Source organism: Lycorma delicatula, chromosome 10, assembly GCF_047948215.1.
Source record: "Lycorma delicatula isolate Av1 chromosome 10, ASM4794821v1, whole genome shotgun sequence".
Lineage (NCBI taxonomy): Eukaryota > Metazoa > Arthropoda > Insecta > Hemiptera > Fulgoridae > Lycorma > Lycorma delicatula.
The window spans coordinates 3,381,458-3,402,023 of NC_134464.1; the positions used below are offsets into that span (position 1 = coordinate 3,381,458).

Consider the following 20,566-nt stretch of genomic DNA (forward strand, 5'->3'; position numbering starts at 1 on the left):
GTTTTTATAAAGGATAAAGCAAAATATAGCCCCAAAACTACTATTAAATAATTATTTTTTTAAATTTTATTGTAAAACAGATTAATGTAATGTATTTTTATTTGAGATTGATGAGTCGTTTTAGACTGTGCCTTTAATATAATCGTTACTTGTTATTATTAAATTATTACTTGTAAAGGCATGATGCCTTGCTTGAGTATAGAGAGTAAAGACATATGGGATGTACCTCCTGATTATAACAAGCAAATTTGTCATGGAAGTAGAGATGTTAAAATTGTAATTTGTATTCTGCGTGATGCTTGGTACTGTAAATCAGAATTTGTGCGTAAAACTAAGGATGATAAAGGTGTTTTTATTTCGAGACATGTGGTAGTGTGTGCTGCTCATCCAAACATAACCTATAATTGCTTGAAATTGTGTGACCAAAAAGAGGATGATGAAACCCTGATTCTGAATGGAAAATTATCATATGACTACATTTGTAAAATATTAAAAATGGTCTAAATGTTACTCAGGAAATTTAAACTCGACTTGTTGCTCAGGATAACAAATATGATGATGAGGATGTGTTATCTATTGCCAGTGACAAGAGCAAAAAACATAAACACGATCAAAATAAAGAATGTTAGGGTTGGATGACAGAGTTAAGTTATGAAAAAAAAATGAACAGGGAATTTGTTAAACAAAATGATGAACTGAGAGAACACAAACTCCTAAGATCTTTCACTACAGCTTCAGAAATAATAAACCTCGAGGAAGCTAAAAATTCATACATAAAGGCAGTGTTAAATATGCCAAAAAAAACAAGAACATGTTCATTTAATCGTGAAGCTGGATGACAGTTTCAAAGGTGATACTCTTAGCATTATAAAAGAGCAAGTTACTACTAAAATGCGTGCTGAAATTTTAAAAGTTGATAAGTCTAACAGTGGGGCTATTTTTTTCAAGTGTAGCAGTGCTCAGGACTCTGAAGACATATTGAAAAGCTTAAGTAGTGAAAACAAAGAAATATTAATGGCTAAGGCATTGAAAAAAAATAACCCCCAAACAAGAGTAACAGATATCTCAGCTGATGTCGATAAGGAAGAACTTGCCAATGATATTATTAATAGAAATCAACTACCACAAAATAGTGTTATTGTTCATAAATATAGACAAGGAAATAATATTCACACAGCCCTAGCAAAAGTAACATGTGATGTGTATGCCAGGATCATGAAAACAAAAACTGTTTTTGTAGGATTTGAAAACTGCTAGACAACAAATTAAATATTAAGAGATGTAAAAACTGCAGTGGATTTAATCATAGTTGGATAAAGTGCAGAAATACCTTCAAAAGACCTCAGGTACGTTTGAGTTGTGCTGGCGGGCATAATGTATCTGCATGTAAATAGAGATTAGAAAATGTATCAAGTTTCAATTCTGTTAGTACCAACCAGTATTTCTCTAAAAAAAAGATCAATAGAACATTCTGCTGATGTCATAAATAACTGTGAAAACTACAAGGTGAGATGCGAACAGTATTGATCCTGCATGTTAATGTAAGAAGTATAAAAACAATATATGATAAAGCTCGAAGCAATAATAAATGCTCTTGAGAATAAACCAGATGTTATAATATGTTCAGAAACATGGCTAATAGATAATTTCAAATTTATTAATCTAACAGGATATTCACATTTTGACATTGATAGTAGAATTAACAAAGCAGATGGAGTGATTATGTATCTAAGGTATCAGATTATTAATGAACAATTTGGGAATTTAAAAACGTTCAGCTTGCTTATTGAAACAATGAACAAAACTAATGTTAAAATAATAGGTCTGCACAGTATGATTTGATATATTCATTGAAGATCATAGTAATTTTATTTTCAGCAATAAAAATGTGTTAATTCATTTAATGTTGGGTGACATGAATATTGGTGTCATTAAAAAAGCTGAAGATTATTTTTATTTTTTGTTACGTAATGGTTATCAATCAGTGATTAACACATGTACATCACATAAAGGATTACAATGATGGAACCTGCATTGATCACATTTTTATGAAAGGTCTGCGTCAGGTAAGTGCTGGTAAATTGTTGGACTCCATCACTGATCATTACCCTGTTCTGATTTCACTATATGATAGCAAAATAAATTTAGCTTTAAAAGATAAATACAAAATTAATAAAAAAAATATTTTTTGCGATTATGTGAATCTGAACGATGGGGAAAAGTTTCAACATACAAAATAATAAAGGTACCTGACTGGCTGATTGAAAAAACATCAGAATATAGATATGCACATAAAACTAAACCTAGAGGCCAAAAACCGAGGAAAAATTGGATTACTCCAGCCCTGATTAATTCAATTAATACCAAAAATAAACTGTATAAGGCTTGGAAAAATGATCAGGCTGATTTAGCTAAGAAAGTGAGGTACCTAAATTATGAAAAAAATACTCAAGAATCTACTCAGGGCAGCTAAAAATAAATATGAGCAAAAACACATTCAAAATGCTAAATCTAAAAGATTGTGGCAATATGTTCATAGTAAATTGAACCAGAAGACAAAAATTTGACAAATTAATGATATAATGATCTACAATGTGTTAAGCAAAGATGATATATCTAAAGCCAACTTTTTCAATGAGTTTTTCGGATTGGTGGTTACAAGGCTAAATGAAAGTGTAACTCCACTGCAACAACATGAAATATCAAGTGTACCATTTAATCAGCATTCATTGTTCCGCACATCTACAAATAAGGCTGAAGTTATGAAGACTATACATGAACTCAGAAATAAAGCTGGAGGCAGCAATGAGATCCATGTATTCACCAAGTTGGCATCCCAACACCATAGGGGGAAGACATCCACCTTGTGATGTTACTGGTCGCCACACCACCCCCTCCATTCCAAACCTTGAGGGGTTTTGCTGGAGGTCGTCTTTAGACCTCTAACTGATTACATCTCACAGTCATCAGCCAGGCCTCGGTCGGATGCCACCGATGTAAATGCCTTGGCAGACATTTGCATCAGTAAAACACCTATCAAATTTCGCCTTCATGTAGATCTCAAACGGACATCTTCACATTTAACCTAACATAATTCCCTCAAACTAACTGGCAAAAACCACGAACCCCATGCCTAATCCAGATATGACAGCACCGTTCTTGACTGTGAATGCTTCGAAAAACGAACGAATTTAAAGTTAAATCAGTGCTACACTCATACCAATCAAAATTATGTCTTATGCAACATGGAAATTCAGACCTACACCCAAATAAGTCGACCAATATAGAGCACCTAACAAGGGGAACGCAACCTCATTTCAGTTCGCGCGATGACACGACAGCCACATGGCAACCTTAAACGCAACATTGAATCGAATTCTATGATCCAAAGAAGGGGAACACTGCTCTGAGAGCATCCTTTAGTTAAGGTCTGATGAGCCTCCATCACACAGAGAAATGGTCCATGGCTGATATAACTTGAGAGCACTTTTAATTCATGTCGTGTACACTTACGCTTCTACATCTGAAACAGGACAGAGGGCCACCATAAGTTTTTAAATGCCCCAGACATGTCCAGAAAAATCCTAAATACATATTTACATGGACTAGAGGAAGTTATATCCATCACCTTTAGTATGGCATAGTCAGTGGTCTTGCCCGGTCGGAAACCATACTGGTTGTCCATTAGCAAATTATCAAAGGCCAATCTAACATTAATATGCAAATATAGTACCTTCTCAAAAACCTTGCCAATCATGGGCAAGAGCGTTAGTGGACGGTAAGAAGAACTAACAGTAGGATCTTTGTCACCACCTTTGAACAACAATACCAAGTCTCCATGCTTCCAACATGCCGGAAAGTGGCCGGCGAAGAGCAGTCTATTATATATTCAAGTTAGAGGACCAAGGACTACTGGAAGCGCTCGGAGAAGGGACTCCACTGTGATACAATCATATCCGGGGGCCTTGTGTTGTGCCATACTACAGATCACCTGGCGCACTTCCGCCTCAGTGATCTCAGAAGATCGTAAGTCGGTCTCAAAAATCTTCCTTAACTATCATAGTGTCTTCCAGGAACAAATTATTCAGCTAAATATTAAGGCCACAGTGTTTATCAATTATCACACCCTCGCGGGTTGACAAAGCTGACAAGAGGACATGTTTCCTGCGATTATGTCCAAGGGCTCTGTACACAACGCACCAAGGGTCTTTATTCCCTTGCTCCTGAACGAATGAGCGCCAGGAATTACGCTTGGCGGACCTAATGCTATGAAATTATATAGAGACTGCTTCATTGCTGTCAGATTCCGATACCACCAACCAGATATACGTTACTGGTCAGTGTTCCTTGGAACGGCAGCTTCAGCCGCTGACACCACTGCAGAAGTGAAATTTTCTGCTAGGACAAGGTCAAGGTCTTGAGAAAAAATCCCCAGTCTGGATTCCAACAAAGAGGAGAATTTCGGCCAGTTTGCCTTCCTATTCAGGAAGTGCCCCTGGTAGACAGGACAGTACCCCCTGTGGCCATTTGCTATTTCAAAAAGTACCAATCTATGATCGCTAGAACAGTTGTTGACCAAAGACCAGTCAAGGATCCTGCCAGAGATTTCCCCACCAATGGTGATGTCAATATTTGTGCCAGGAAAGCAACTTTGCATTAACATTGGCACCAATAAGGATTGGACTATTACCCACAATACGAAGGAACCTATCCTATCTCACTAAGTGTTCCTCAGTCGGATTCCTGTATTGGAAATATGAACTAACAACTGTAAGGTTCTGTCAGCAAATGGCAAGAGTGACCACAACATGATGCGTGTCAGAAACCTGCCGTATAAAGACACTATCAAGCGATTTCCTGCACAGAATAGCAGACATACAGGTATGCCCTACACAAAATGTTTTCCAGCTGTGAAAGCCTGGCAGATCACCCTTAATTACATATCGGTGCTGCAAAAGGACAACTTGAAGGCTCTGTCTCTCTACAACCACACCTAACTCAACCTGGACTACATAAGCACTCTGGGGATTTAGTTAACCGAACGTAGGAATTAAAATACAATGCAACGGCCCTTAGTAACAGCCGCACTTCTTATTAACTTCTGAGTGCTCATGATTTTTACAGTTAGCACAGGCCGGAGGCTCGGACTTATGCGAATAATCATCATGCTTGTAGCCTTCCTTGCCACAATGGGCACACACCAAGGCGGACTTACAATATTTTGTCCTGTGACCATTTCTGCAGCACTTGAAACATATTTGGATATCCACGTACTCTTTTACCCGGCAAGACTTTAAATCGATAAATAGTCTGCCTGCTGATGTAAATTTTTGAAAGAGACCAGAACTTACCTCAAAGACTCCGTAATATTTCTGGGTATCGTGCTACCTGTTGACCAACTTGCAGGTCCGCCGGAAAGCTGCTTCATCCAAATCAGTGTTCTGCTTCCTAATGAGCGACAAGACATCTTCATCGGTAAGGTTACGATCAGTATCATAGACTATTATATGGGGCCTATGTGTTCTCTTTGGGTCTATTTTTACATTCAATCGCTTATCCACTGTGGAATGTCTAATTGCCTGAATGGTCTCTGTATCATCCACTACCACAACAAATCCCTTGCCGGTTTCTTTGATGTTACTGATTTTAAGACCTTTCCTTCCGGTCTCCCTGAAGGGCAACCTGGAGGTCTTTTTTCAGCTAACTGTTGGACACAGTTGCCTGCTCACATCTCTGCTCTGCTTACAAATGCAACCTCAGGTTTCTTGGACATCCGCCCCTAACCACCCAGCATACCTATGCGGCTGCATTGGGGCCGGAGCCGGTTTATGGACTACAGTTACTTCCTTAGGTTTTGAGGTAAGATTTTCAAAACCCTCAATGAGAACTGTGAAAGCCACTCAAGAATTCGAGACGAGTTAATAATAATAATCTCCTTTTGGTAGCTGCACTAGTACACTTGGGATTTGCTAGATAGGAAGACAAGCCATCTAGTTCTGCCAAAACATCATGGGCCAATGGAGCAGAGCTGCCAGGTCTGTCCACAGCTTGTGAAACTCTTCAATGAGTGGGTTCATACCCTCCTGGGTGGTCACCCCTATATCTATATCTGAACCATTTTTGTCAGAACCAGTGTTTAGAAGGTCGAAAGAAATGCTCCCCGCCCCCTCCTCCCCACGGCTAGGCTTCTTACCTACCTCCCTACTAACATCGGTCATGGTCAGAGATGCCCTGACCTAGCAGTATACAAACAAAATTCTTGCTGTATTCCTTCTATTTAGAGATGTTGGGTACAAGCCCACAAGACCTTCTGTATTCTCCTGTCACTCTTTGCACCTCTTCGCCGCTACTGGATCAACACAGATTAAGGCCCCCGCTCTAAAAGAGCACGAGCAGGAGTAAGGGTAAAGGCCCCTTTGCTTGTAACAGGGACTTGCGACCAGGAATCGTTGCCATTCTTTTCGCCATGATGAGGCAGGTGCTCGAACAAATCGTGCGCCAAATTTTCTGAATCCCCGCAAAAAGAGTATGAATCATCTTAACAATAAGGGCATAAAACCAATATAACACTTCTCAGACAGCAAGATTCTGAAACTGGAGAAGGTACACACTCAACCACCAGCTCAAAAATAAAAAAGACTTTGTACAATGCATATCTCTGCTCGTGAAAAGAAACCAGAGATCATTAAGTTGACAGCACCTTACATTTCACCTATTCTTATGCATATTATAAACAATGCTATGATTCTAGGTCCACTTCAATTTAAGATGGCAGTTATATGCCCAATCCATAAGGATGAATAAAAAACTCTGGGGTACAATTATCGACCTATAGCATTGATATTCAACCTGGCAAAGGTATTTGAAAGGATAATTTTCTTTAGATTGTACAAGTTTGCTATTAAACACAACTTAATTAGCGGCAAACAGTTTGGTTTTCAAAGGAATAAAGGCACCGATGATGCTATTCCTCACCTAAGCAAATTTATTTATGATAGCCTGTGCATTGGCCTGTGCCAGGCCAATGGTGGTTGCTTTTCGGGACTACTGTAAAGCTTTAGATACAGGTAATCATACAATTTTCCTAACCAAACTACACAATATGGGAATAAGAGGTGTATGCCTATCTCTTATATAAAGTTATTTGGAAGATAGAACTCAGGTTGTTAGGATTAATGGTACTAGAAATCAGCCAGTTAATATGAATGTTGGAGTGCTGCTGGCTCAATTTTAGGGCCGTTGTTTTTCATTCTATATATAAACGACTTGTTAATTCTACTGAGATCTAATTACGGCCATACCAATGAATGGACATACATGGACTGAACTGGCAGATTCAATGTCTGCTAAGCTTTTATTTTCTCATGGTTATATCAAAACAACTTTATACATAGTATAAACAAATCAGTGTTTATTACTTTTGGCAATTACAGAGATTCTATAGCAGATAACAGATATCACGATCAGTGGCCAGCACCTCAAGAGAGTCGAAACTAGTAAATATCTAGGAGTGACATATGACTGTAATGTAAAGTGGGAAGTGAACAACATAGTTAAAAAAACCAAATGCCTAGTTTATGTTGAAACAAGTATTATCAAGAAGGCAGATGTTGCAAGTATACTATGGTCTTTTCCACAGTATAGTAGTGTATGGTATTATCGGATGAGGTGGTCTTTATGGTTCTTCATTTGATCTTTGAACAGGCGACAAAAAACTATTTTTAAAATAATTATAATCAGTGAACAGGATCCAGACAGACCATTGAGCATCAGGGGTTTTTTTGTTGTGAGTTCTATTGTGTACCTATATAATGAACTAAAAAATGAGTTTATTCAGAATCTAATTAACACTCATTTTAAAAAGTATTAAGTTACCAAAACATCTGTTAACAATTGGAGAAAGACATTATGTCTGCTACTCTGAAAAGTATTTCAATGTATGGCCAAATAAATTTCAGGATCTCTATATTAGTAAAAAAAATGTTAAAATGAAAATTGAAAGAGCAAATCAAAAAGATTGATATTGTATAGAGGACTTCTGAATCTTCTAGAAATGGATTCTATATTTTTTGTTTGTTATGATTTTTTCTTTTGTGATCTTTTTACATAATAAAACATTAATTTTTTTAAAATTATTAGTATAGTTTATTTATGTACTGTTTTAATTGACTAAAGTATACTTCACAATTTGTGTAAAATATATAAATTTTTTTAATTATAGGACCAACCTATGTACGGGTATTTGTGCTCCCAATAGGTCCTTTTTGTATATGTAAATGCTTAAAGGAATTTGGTAATAAATAATTCTATTGTACAGGTACTCGGTTATCTGGTTGTCTTCGACACATTTTTCTAAAATAAGCCATACAGTTCAGTACAAATCACAATAGAAATACAGAATGTCCGAAAATAACAATTGAAATACGAGTTAATTATACATATAATTGACTCATATACAATATATAATTAACTTCCGAATGCCAGAGAAAGCTCCGGCTTCCGGAATACCTTGCACAAATGCAGATGCATAGCGTCATTTTGTACAGTTTATGTTGTGATGTTTAAATGTTTAAAATAATTTGATTGGCCCGCAGATTGTGAAATACAGTCTGTAATTTAATTTTTTGCCACAATGAATATGTCAGAAGCAGACATTCTTCACCAGATATGTGAGATTTACAAGCCTAATTCAATGAGTGACTGCAAAGTGAGTAAATGAGTAAAACTGTTGAAGGATGAGCGGTACAATGTCCATGACGAACCATGATTCACAATTTCCATTTTGTCCCTGATATTCCTAAAAGTTTCAAGTCATTACTATACAAAATGGTATCTTGCAGTTCAAAAAAAGTGCTTGTGGTGGGTTCCCAGCCCGCTTTCTGAACAACACCAAAAAAGGAAAATGACTAGTGCTTTAACATTTTTGACCTGATACCATGAGGAAGAAGGAGATGAACTTTTGGATCGCATTGTCACAGGGGATAAAACATGGGATTCTCACATCACTTTAGCATCGAAGTGGCAGTCAATGGAATGTCAACACACAAAGTTATGGAAACTGTGTTTTGGGATAGACATGATGTCCTATTTGTTGCTTTTATGCTCAGAAGGATAAAAAACTCAGCTGCGTACTACAAGACTTTTAGAAACTTCAGTTGCCATACAGAATATACAGTGTGTCCTGTTGTCTTGAGTTTTGTTGTTGCATGACAATGGATAACCTCATTCTCCTGCTCAAACTCTAGAGTTAATCAGATCTTTTGGATGGGAGCAAATGGACCACCCACCACACAGCCCAGACCTTGTGCCAAGCGATTACCACCTGTTCTGCTACCTGAAGGAGTTTCTTGGCGGTCAGCGGTTTGACACCAATGAGTTAGTGAAAACAGTGATTGAAGACTGGTCAGATGACTCAGGCAGCTGATTTCTATGACATGGGTAACTAACTAAGTAGAAAAGAAGCCTAAAGTGCAAGCAGTGAAATAAAAAATGTCTTTTGTCAACATATTTACTAGTTTGTTTGTGTTAAAAAAACAGACCTTGCTTAAAAAGTAGCCTTCATGTGTGTATATATTTTTTTTTTTTTTGTCTTCAGTCATTTGACTGGTTTGATGCAGCTCTCCAAGATTCCCTATCTAGTGCTAGTCGTTTCATTTCAGTATACCCTCTACATCCTACATCCCCAACAATTTGTTTTACATACTCCAAACGTGGCCTGCCTACACAATTTTTCCCTTCTACCTGTCCTTCCAATATTAAAGCGACTATTCCAGGATGCCTTAGTACATGGCCTATAAGTCTGTCTCTTCTTTTTACTATATTTTTCCAAATGCTACTTTCTTCACCTATTTGCCGCAATACCTCTTCATTTGTCACTTTATCCACCCATCTGATTTTTAACATTCTCCTATAGCACCACATTTCAAAAGCTTCTAATCTTTTCTTCTCAGATACTCCGATTGTCCAAGTTTCACTTCCATATAAAGCGACACTCCAAACATACACTTTCAAAAATCTTTTCCTGACATTTAAATTAATTTTTGATGTAAACAAATTATATTTCTTACTGAAGGCTCGTTTAGCTTGTGCTATTCGGCATTTTATATCGCTCCTGCTTCGTCCATCTTTAGTAATTTTACTTCCCAAATAACAAAATTCTTCTACCTCCATAATCTTTTCTCCTCCTATTTTCACATTCAGTGGTCCATCTTTATTATTTCTACTACATTTCATTACTTTTGTTTTGTTCTTGTTTATTTTCATGCGATAGTTTTTGCGTAGGACTTCATCTATGCCGTTCATTGTTTCTTCTAAATCCTTTTTACTCTCGGCTAGAATTACTATATCATCAGCAAATCGTAGCATCTTTATCTTTTCACCTTGTACTGTTACTCCGAATCTAAATTGTTCTTTAACATCATTAACTGCTAGTTCCATGTAAAGATTAAAAAGTAACGGCGATAGGGAACATCCTTGTCGGACTCCCTTTCTTATTAGGGCTTCTTTCTTATGTTCTTCAATTGTTATTGTTGCTGTTTGGTTCCTGTACATGTTAGCAATTGTTCTTCTGTCTCTGTATTTGAACCCTAATTTTTTTAAAATGCTGAACATTTTATTCCAGTCTACGTTATCGAAAGCCTTTTCTAGGTCTATAAACGCCAAGTATGTTGGTTTGTTTTTCTTTAATCTTCCTTCTACTATTAATCTGAGGCCTAAAATTGCTTCCCTTGTCCCTATACTTTTCCTGAAACCAAATTGGTCTTCTCCTAACACTTCTTCCACTCTCCTCTCAATTCTTCTGTATAAAATTCTAGTTAAGATTTTTGATGCATGACTAGTTAAACTAATTGTTCTGTATTCTTCACATTTATCTGCCCCTGCTTTCTTTGGTATCATAACTATGTGTATATATATATATTTAAAAAAAAAAAAAATTTTTTGAAAATTCGAATGATTCAATAACATATTGATCACTGTGTTAATTATATTAATATCAATGTTTAAATTTTATAAATATTAACTACCTAGTAAGAATATTGAGATAAGACATATCTTACCTTAATTTTACCATGAAAGTACTTTCACAGGATCCCACGAAATAGAAATAGAATATTTATTGTTTATTAAACAATTAGATAAACCTAATTTATTATTTTTATAATTTCAATATGTTCAAGAAATCTAGTTTTAAGGGATCTATTTGTTTTTCCTTTATAAATAACGTACCATCACAATCAGTACATTTTATTTTATGTTAATGAATTATTTGAATTTTCAAAAAATTATGTATACATATTTAATTAATTTTTAAGTCAAGAAATTAATCAATCAGTAAGATCTAGTCCTTTTTTGTGTACTCAGTTGTAATTTAATATTTTTTATTATTATTATTTTTCCATTAAATATTTCAATTTTTAATTTCTTTTTTTTTATTTAGGTCATTCCATACATAGCTAGTCAGTTTAGAAAAGATAAGATTTGGCTAAGGAGAACAAAACCATCTAAAAGAGATTATCAAATTATATTAGCTATAGATGATTCATCAAGTATGGCCGATAATCATTCAAAAGAAGTAAGTAGTTTATTCTTTATTCAGTAAGTCTATTTTGCTAAATATTTATCTATGTATTAGATTAATTGCTTCTAAAGTTTATATTTTGTTTCATTTTTTATTTTGTCATAATTTATTTTAATGTTTTATTTTTATTTTTTATAGCTAGCATTTGAGTCACTGGCTTTAGTAAGCAAAGCCCTTACATTATTGGAAGTTGGGAAACTTGGTGTTATAAGTTTTGGTGAAATTCCAAAAATGTTACACTCATTAGATGAACCTTTTACTGAACATAAAGGAGCAAGGTATTATCATTTCACTGAATTATTAATTGAAATTTTCTAAACGTTTATTAAGGCAAAACAATTTACTTTTCTTTTTTTTTCAGTAATAATTTGTCGAATTAAGATTATAAACATAAAATTAACTGTTGCCTATAGAAAAACTTATTGTAACTAAACGTAGAGTTATTTTGTGCTGTTAATTTTGATGTAATATACAATGATCTTGTAATCAACACACCAAATATGAGTAAAAAAGTAATTGCAAGATATTATAATTTATATACAAATGGTACTTAAATCATTAAAAACAGTTTAAAAAATGGAAAATGTAAATGAAAATAAATTTCAAAATTATAAAAACTGTAAATAACTCATTTCAAATTAATGAAATTTGTTCTTTCAAAGATCTTTTTGAGCCAAGTATTACTACTTTCTTCTTTGGAGTCTTTGGTAGCACTGGTACTTATCCAATCATTTTTAAAAATACTGTAAGCTAGTTATCTCTGAAAAGTCTGTGGAAAACCCTCAATTTGAGAATGAACCATTAACAGTTTTTAAAGCGTTATGATTAATCATAACATTCTGGCATTATTTAGTGAATGATTAATAACTTCAAGAACAATACCTCTCTATATAAATTTTTGTGGTATAAACTGTTTATTATGTATTTTGTAACTCTGCATTTTAATTACTGATTGATTTATAATGCGCTGATATTATTCTAATTTTTTTTATTTCATGTTCTGTAATATAACTCTTAAAAAAAAATTTTTTCAGATTATTGCAACAGTTAGTGTTTAATCAACAGAAGACTAATGTTGGTTCATTGGTGGATTATTGTTGTGATTTTCTGATGGAGCACAAAGGCAACAATGCACAATTATTGGTTATAGTATCAGATGGAAGAGGTATATTTAATGAAGGCGAGTCTAAAGTAAGAGCAGCTGTTCGACGGGCTAGACTTCAAGGCATATTTATGGTTTTTATTATAATTGATAATCCTCAGAATAAGGTATTTCTTATTTATATAATAATAATATATGATATTTAGTGAAGTCTAATTTTATACAATCAAAAATCCTTGAAAAAATTTGTTTATTTTTAATTTGTTTTTTGTAGAAAAACTTTTCTGCTACCTTGCAAACGGTTAAAAATCAGTTTGAATTCACAAAATCATTCACTTGGAAATGTGGGATATTCTTTGACATTGATTGCCTTCTTGGATGAGCATCCTATTTGGTAAATCCTCAACCCCTTCTGAAATGCCTGAATCACTCATAGCATTGTGTAACTCAGAGGGTCTTCTTCATAAGCTTACTGAATGACTTTCTTTGTTTCAGTAACATTATTGCAAAGTTTAATGTAAAATTTCTCTCAACATTTTGTTCGTGATAGTCACACATCATAACAATCGCACAAAACACCAAAAATGCCTACTTGAAATGAAACCTGTATAAAATTGTTAGACTTATGCAGGTGTTGGGGGATTGTTCATTAGTTCCTATGATTTGCAGTGGTGTCAAATATACACAGCATGTCTGAAAAGTTCCCGAACTAAATTAAATAAAAATACAGATTTAAAGATAAACAAATTTATTCACATTAGCTCTCTACATAGAACCCTTCTCTAGTTATACACTTGTTACAGTGTTGTGAGAGCCCATCAAACACTGGAGAAATCACTTTGTGGGATCGCCTTCAACTACTCTGTGCAAGCCCTTTGGATGGCCGGAATGTTGTCAAAAAAGCAGGCTTTCAACTTCAACTTGAGTTTCAGGAACAGAAAATAGTCTGTTGGAGCCAAGTCAGGTGAATAGGGCTTGTAAGATAAGATGGTGATTTGATTTGCAGCATAATGTTAAAACTGTTGCTATGAGTGCTGGGGCATTGTCTTGAGAAAGACTCAAACTGCCCAGATCCTGGTACTCAGGCCAGATTTGATGAATGTGACATATCAAGTGTTTCATTACTTCCAAATAGAATTTAGAATTCATGGTTTGACCAGTTGGGACAAATTCATGATGAATCAGGCCCTTTGAGTCGAAGAATACAATCAACATCGTTTTCACTCTTGATTTTTGCCACCTTACTTTCGACAGTCTTTGTGCTCCAGAACTCAACCAAGCAGCAGATTGATGCTTCATTTGCAGATCATACATGAAGCACCAGCTTTCGTCCCCAGTTACAATTGTTTGCAAAAAAATTTGGGGCACTGTCGGCAGTTTTAACCAAGTCTTGAGTGCAAGAGACATACCTGATTTTGTTCTTTCGTCTAGAAGTGTGGAACTAAATGAAAGCATACCTTTCAGCCGTTCATTTTTTCTGTTACAATTGTATTTACTGTATCTTTACCGATGTTAAGTTCTTCTACTGTGGCCCGAAGGGTACGATGAGGTTGTTTGAGCAGGAGCATGCACACTTTCGCAACATTTTCATAGTGAACAGCTGTTGACGGCCTCCTGCTTCATTCGTCATCATCCAATGACTCTCTACCATCTATAAACCCCTTCCACCACTTGTATGTTGTAGTACAAGATGTGGATTCATCACCAAATGCTTGCTGTATCATAGAATAAGTTTCAAAAAAACAATTTTTGAAGTTGAACGCAAAGTTTTTTTATTGCGCTTCTCTGTTTTATGTTGCGAGCTCATACAAGGTCACATGAACACAACATACACGGCCGAATATAACTCGAGACTAGAGTGATGAAACGTGATGAAATTTTGTACCCACACACTTGTCAGACATTGTACTATATAGTTCCTTGGTTGTCTGAGAGATGACGCTACTTGTATTGTCTACAGAAATTTTGTTCAGGAACTTTTCAGACCTACCGTGTATGTCTCAAAATACTTGTGCAAACACTAGAGAGAAAAAATTTAATTATTTCTTTGAACAGACCTCACATTTATAATACATAAAAAAATAACACAACTTTGACTGACCAGTCCAAGTGAAGAGGTTAGTTGATGTAGACTGTATTGCAGTTAAATTTTTTCTTTTTACCTTTATATTCATTAGTATTATTTTACTTTATTATATAACAACTATACTTAGATTTAAGAGTGATAAGACAGATGATTTTATCACTTAAACGGTTATTAAAAAAAAAGAAAGAATCAAATGAGCTTTATGTTTATATTAATTAATTATTTATAAATATTATTGTTATATTAATTTATTATTTTGTATGTTTTTAGGATTCAATATTGGATATCAGGATGCCAAAATTTTCTGAAGGAAAATTATTAGAAATTTCATCATACATGGATAATTTTCCTTTCCCATTTTACCTTATATTACGAGACATAACTGGTCTCCCGTTAGTTTTAAGCGATGCATTACGACAATGGTTTGAACTTGTCACCAATCTCACTTAAATATTCTTCATCACAATTAATCAGTGTATCCATTTTAATAATGAAAGTGTTTAAGTGTACCACTTTTAAAATAATTACTGTAATTGATGAAAATCAGGGCATACTGGTTTTTATATTAAATTTTTTTTAAACAAAAAAAAAGGATATTATTTATTTGTTTTATCATGATTTTCATTGTTATTATTTAATATTTATATAAGTGTTAGTATTCAAATTATTTCTTGGAAATCTAGTAATGTAAGATTATATTTGTTTCAACTTTATCTTGATAGTGAGTTTTTAATGATTTTATTAGAATTAGAATAATGTCCAGATAATTAACTCCTTTACTACCATATGGTAAAAAATAGTTTATACCTTATTTCCCATGAAGTAGGGTATAAACTTCTGAATAAATGTTTATGTGTTGTATGTTAAGATCCATATGCTAATATAAATGCGATCGGCAGGATCATGATTATGTAAGACCAAATGTTAATATTTTATTCCCTTTTTATTGCTTGATAGTTTTTATTATCTTAAAATCAGCTCTTAATTGAAATTAAACCTGTGATATCTTTTTAAATTGATATCTTTAAATTGATATCTTTTTAAATTAAATGTGTTTTCAAATTATTACATTATATTCATTTTTCATGAAGTTAATTCTGTGCCAAAAACATAATTTTCTTTAATAGAATTTCAAGTTTAAAAACCGATTGAAAGTTATGGCTCTACAGATGTTGTGCTATTCTTACATACATTATTATCACTACATCTTGATGATAATATATAAATTTCTACAAGTTATTAATTACAACTGATAATGAAATTGATCGCAGCTTAAATACTAAGTTATTAGCATAACAGTAGATGAAGCGACAAAAAAAAAAAATTTAATTAAAAGTTAAAAATTTTAATTTAAGTTAAATTTAAAAGCCGTATCGGCACAATGTGAATCAGAGTGGTGGCAATGTTAGTGATAGAATGAATTATATCATATTATATTAATTTATCATTTTCCTTTCTTGATGTTTATATTACATATAAATATAGTATGTACTTTACTTTAGATATGTAGGTGTAGTTTAATTAGAACATAGTGTAAAGGATGATCAGAAGAGTACGTGCAAATCAATTCATATATTAACAATTGCATGACTTTTTTATCACTTAATGTAAGTGTTATTTAGTAATAATTATTACTAAATATAATGTTATGAATCGGTATGTCAAAATAAACTAAAGATATGCAGTAATAAATAATCATAAAGTTCTTATTATAATAATTAAAGTTCTTCAGAGTCATTCTAGCAAGGCGCTTTCCTCCTGTCTACCTATAGCCGTATATCTACTCCCCTCTGCATGCACCTTGCTATAACAGTAGACATCTTCATGACGTGGTTTGGTGAAACAGAATTCTAAGTATTTTTAGCCGAGTTTAAAAAATAAAGGAGAACATTTGTGAATTGTATTCAGTACAGTATCCATTCATCGGTGTTAATTGGGATCGTTCAATTAAGCTTATGAATTTATTCAGTAGAGTCGATTCTTACTCGTTTTCCAAATTAACAGTTTTTTATAAGCTTTCTAAATTTAAAATTTTAATGACTTTTGTAAGTATATAAATTAAATTACTGTAATTTTTATTGCAAACGTGTTAAGATGATTTAAAAAAACTTTTTAAATAAATTCACGTTGTAAATATGTGAACATAGAAATAGAAATAATTAACAAAAAAAATACTAACTAGGAATGACATCTAGCAAATTTTTAAAGGTTTTGATGAAGCAGATTTACCACTTTGAAAGAAAAAGCTGCTTGTTTTAATCACAAGTTTCCACTTAATCACCACAATTGATTGTTCAACATAAAAATCATATAAATTTTATTTCTTTTAATATTAATTTGTAATACCCGTGATTTCATCTGTATTTACTTCATATTATATAAATAATTTTTTTTTGTCTTGTTTTATAGACATTACTTTTTGTGGCAAATATTCTTGCCACATTGTTATTATTGTTAATGGTAACAATAATTTAACCGTCATATATAAAGTGACCTGGATGAATTTCATTTTCATAATTATAACATTACATTTATGATAATTTATTTAATTGTAAACTGTACTCTGATTAAGAAAATACGAAAAGAGATTCAGTACTGGTACGCATACTGTATTTTCTTAACAAAATTAAAGTGATGAATGAGAAATGTACAATACAGGAGAAAGAATTTGAAATGTTTTAGGTTTTTTATTGTCAGTTAATCTTTCAGATTCCAATTATTATAGGTGAAATAAAAATATTTATGGATTTTTTAACATTGGTTATAAAATTGTAATGGTCTAAAAGATGAGACACACAATTGTAGAAACAGTTCATCATGAAAAACTGTTTCATTTTAGATAATCGATTTAATATTCATACTTGAGAATAACTGATTAAGCTTGAGTTACTGAGAGCGATTAAGCTTATGACCATATAAGAAAGATAGATTCTACTGAATTAAATTCAGTAAAACTACATTATCCTGGTAGCTGTAATCTTGATTATTCAACTGCTATTCTATTAAGGTATAAATTTTAAGTATGTGTAATTTACATTAAATTTTATAAATGATTTTCCTAAAGACTGTATTAAAGTTTTTCAGATTTTTTTTTATGATGATAACATTATTACTTTTGTTATAATTACTATTTTATTTTAATTTTTTTCTTGTATTATTGATGTAGAAAAAGGTAACATTTTATGTAAGTGTTATATTGATGTATTAAAAGAATTAATTCATATGCAGGAATTAATGTTGTTCTTTTCTTTTTACCTTATTGCTTTATTGCTAATTTTAATAAATATATTAAAGCTGAAAAGGGTATTCTCAAATGATATAAGTGCAATGTTTGAAGGGTATTTTTACAACTACCTGTCTGAACTTCACTTTGACCTCACCTGACATAAGGTCAGTTTAAATCATTTTGGTGTCCTAGGCGATGTCAATAATATTATTTTTAATATGAGTCCCTGGTGATTCAATGCTCAGTGCAGTATAACATGTTGGGGAGGATACATTGATCTTTACATTATTATGTTTTTCTTAAATATTCAGGATACTGATTTATTTATTAGTGGGAAAATGCTGCTTTAAAAATTTTCATTTTCAAATCAGAATCAATGGAGAATCAATAAATATTGATTTACTAATCATCGTCTGGCTTATGAATTTATTTTAAAGAGGAGATTTGAATCCCAGGGAAAAATAGTTAGAAAAAAAAAAGAAGTGTGCTAGAATCAAATAGAGTTATAGAAACTAACAGCAAATTTAAAAAACAAATGGGTTATTTGTTATCGCATCAGAAGCACGTAAAAATTACTGTCAAAATAGGCAATACTATTAATCATATTAAAATTACTTTAAGCTTAATCTAAATTAAATAAAAAAAAAAAAAAAATTCCATTAAAATTTCTTTGAAAGGTTTAAATCAAACAAAAATATAATACAGATTTATACACATCACAGTTCACAGGCCACTTAAACAAAAGTGTACCAACAATTAACGATCAAGTACGTTCTTTGTTGCGTCAAGTAGTTCCTTCTGTTTTCACTTGGCTGAGCAAAGATGACACTGAAGCAAATGAGCTGTAGTCTGCATATCACCACATTCGCACACAACAGAGTCCAAAGTGAAACCCTACTTCTGTAAATTTATCCTGCATCTTGTAATGCCTGACCACAGCCTATTCAGAGATCTCCAAGTTGTCCAATCCTCTGTTTGTCCAGAGTGAAGTTGTTTACTGGGTGCTTTCCACCCTTTGAGATGTGTACTGCTTGGACAAGGTAAGTCTCGCTTACTTGGGTATTCTTACAAGTTACTGAGTGGTCATCAGGAAACTCTTTTCTTATGCTAAGCCTTGGTCGAGCTGATGTTCATATCAGGGGTGTAGTGCCAAGCAAACAATACAGCATTAGAGGTGTAGGTTGTAAGCAGCCCGTAATGATGTGGGATGTTTATGCAATGCACATCTACTTCTTTGAAATGGCAAGATCTGTACCATACTGAACAGGCATACTCTACTGCCAAGTGGCATAGTGTGAGGGCTGAAGTTCTCACTTTATCTGGCTGTGCTCCCCAAGTTGTTCCACTCAGCTTTGGCACTACATTGATCCTTGCGGCCACTTTGTTCTTTGTGTTCAAATAGTCTTTCTCGTATGTGAGGGTGCAGTCCAAGGTGACCCCAAGATACTTTAGAATTTATAGCGTGCCAGCTGGGTTCGTTCCCACATGATGTTGACACTTCTGGTTGCCTGTATGTTCTTCAGATGGAAGACAGGTTTGGGTTTGGGCAGGATTTGGCTTATATACTTATAATACTTATACTTATACCAATGGCTAATACTTATACCAATGGGTATAAGTATTGAAAAGAGCTGGTACAAGCACACTACTTTGGGATAGACCACTCTTCTCTGTTCTCCACATACTGCTTTTTCCCTGGAATTCCATGCAGAATCTCCTGTTTTGGAGAATGTTCCCTATCATACTGAGCCTCAGCTCAGTATGATAGGGAATTTTGATAGCTCAGTATGTTGTGAGTAATTTCATAAATTTTTACTGCCAGAAGTTTATGATTCACAGTCATAGGCTACTGTGAGATCTATGAATACAATTCTTGTTATCTGCCGCCTTTCAACCATCCTCAATGTGCTGAATTATTTTTTAGGACCTGCAATGAACAACGTTTCCATTTCCTGAAATTGGCTTGTTGAGTGATGAGGCACTGGTCGATTTTATTCATCATTCTTTGGAGAATGAGTCTTTCACGTATCTAATAGAGATGGCATAGCATGAAATGGGTCTATAGCTCTTAGGGTCATTCCAGTTTTTGCCAGACTTGAGGATAACTATGATTACCTTTCCTCCGTATTTTCAGCATCTTGAATGTCTATACAGTTGTTCATCAATTCAAAGGCCCATTGTTTTACATCAGCACTAAAGTTCTTAATTTCCTCAACTCAGATGTTATCTAGACTAGCTTCTTTGCCATTCTTGCATTCTTAGAGCTCTTTCAAGTTCAAGCTGGGTGAAGGATTGGAGCTGAATTCTTCAGGTAAGATTGGCGCTGGAACCACTTATCTTACAGGTGCATGCCGGTTTGCCATTTAGGAGCTGATATGCAATTTGGTCCATTTTAACACTGACACGCATATTTACTTGGGTTGAGAGCACTGCTTTATGGTTAGACAAAGGAACTTTTGCTTTATGACTTAATTAGGCAATATTTGGAGTATAATTGTGATAATCCACTGGGTTGGTCTGGTGGTGAACTCATCATCATAAATCATCTGATATTGAAGTTCAGATTTCTAAGGT

At 33.7% G+C, this 20,566-nt stretch overlaps 1 protein-coding gene across 1 annotated transcript in view; it reads left to right on the forward strand.

The window, feature by feature from the left end:
* LOC142331549 (midasin) overlaps positions 1–17,997 on the forward strand; it is a 640,891-nt gene extending 622,894 nt beyond the window's left edge. The window contains exons 72-75 of the mRNA XM_075377535.1: positions 11,438–11,572; positions 11,717–11,856; positions 12,613–12,847; positions 15,037–17,997. Of these exons, the coding sequence (XP_075233650.1) occupies positions 11,438–11,572; positions 11,717–11,856; positions 12,613–12,847; positions 15,037–15,216 (690 nt within the window). The 3' untranslated portion in view covers positions 15,217–17,997. The remainder of the gene's footprint in view (positions 1–11,437; positions 11,573–11,716; positions 11,857–12,612; positions 12,848–15,036) is intronic.
* Positions 17,998–20,566: the final 2,569 nt, after the last annotated feature.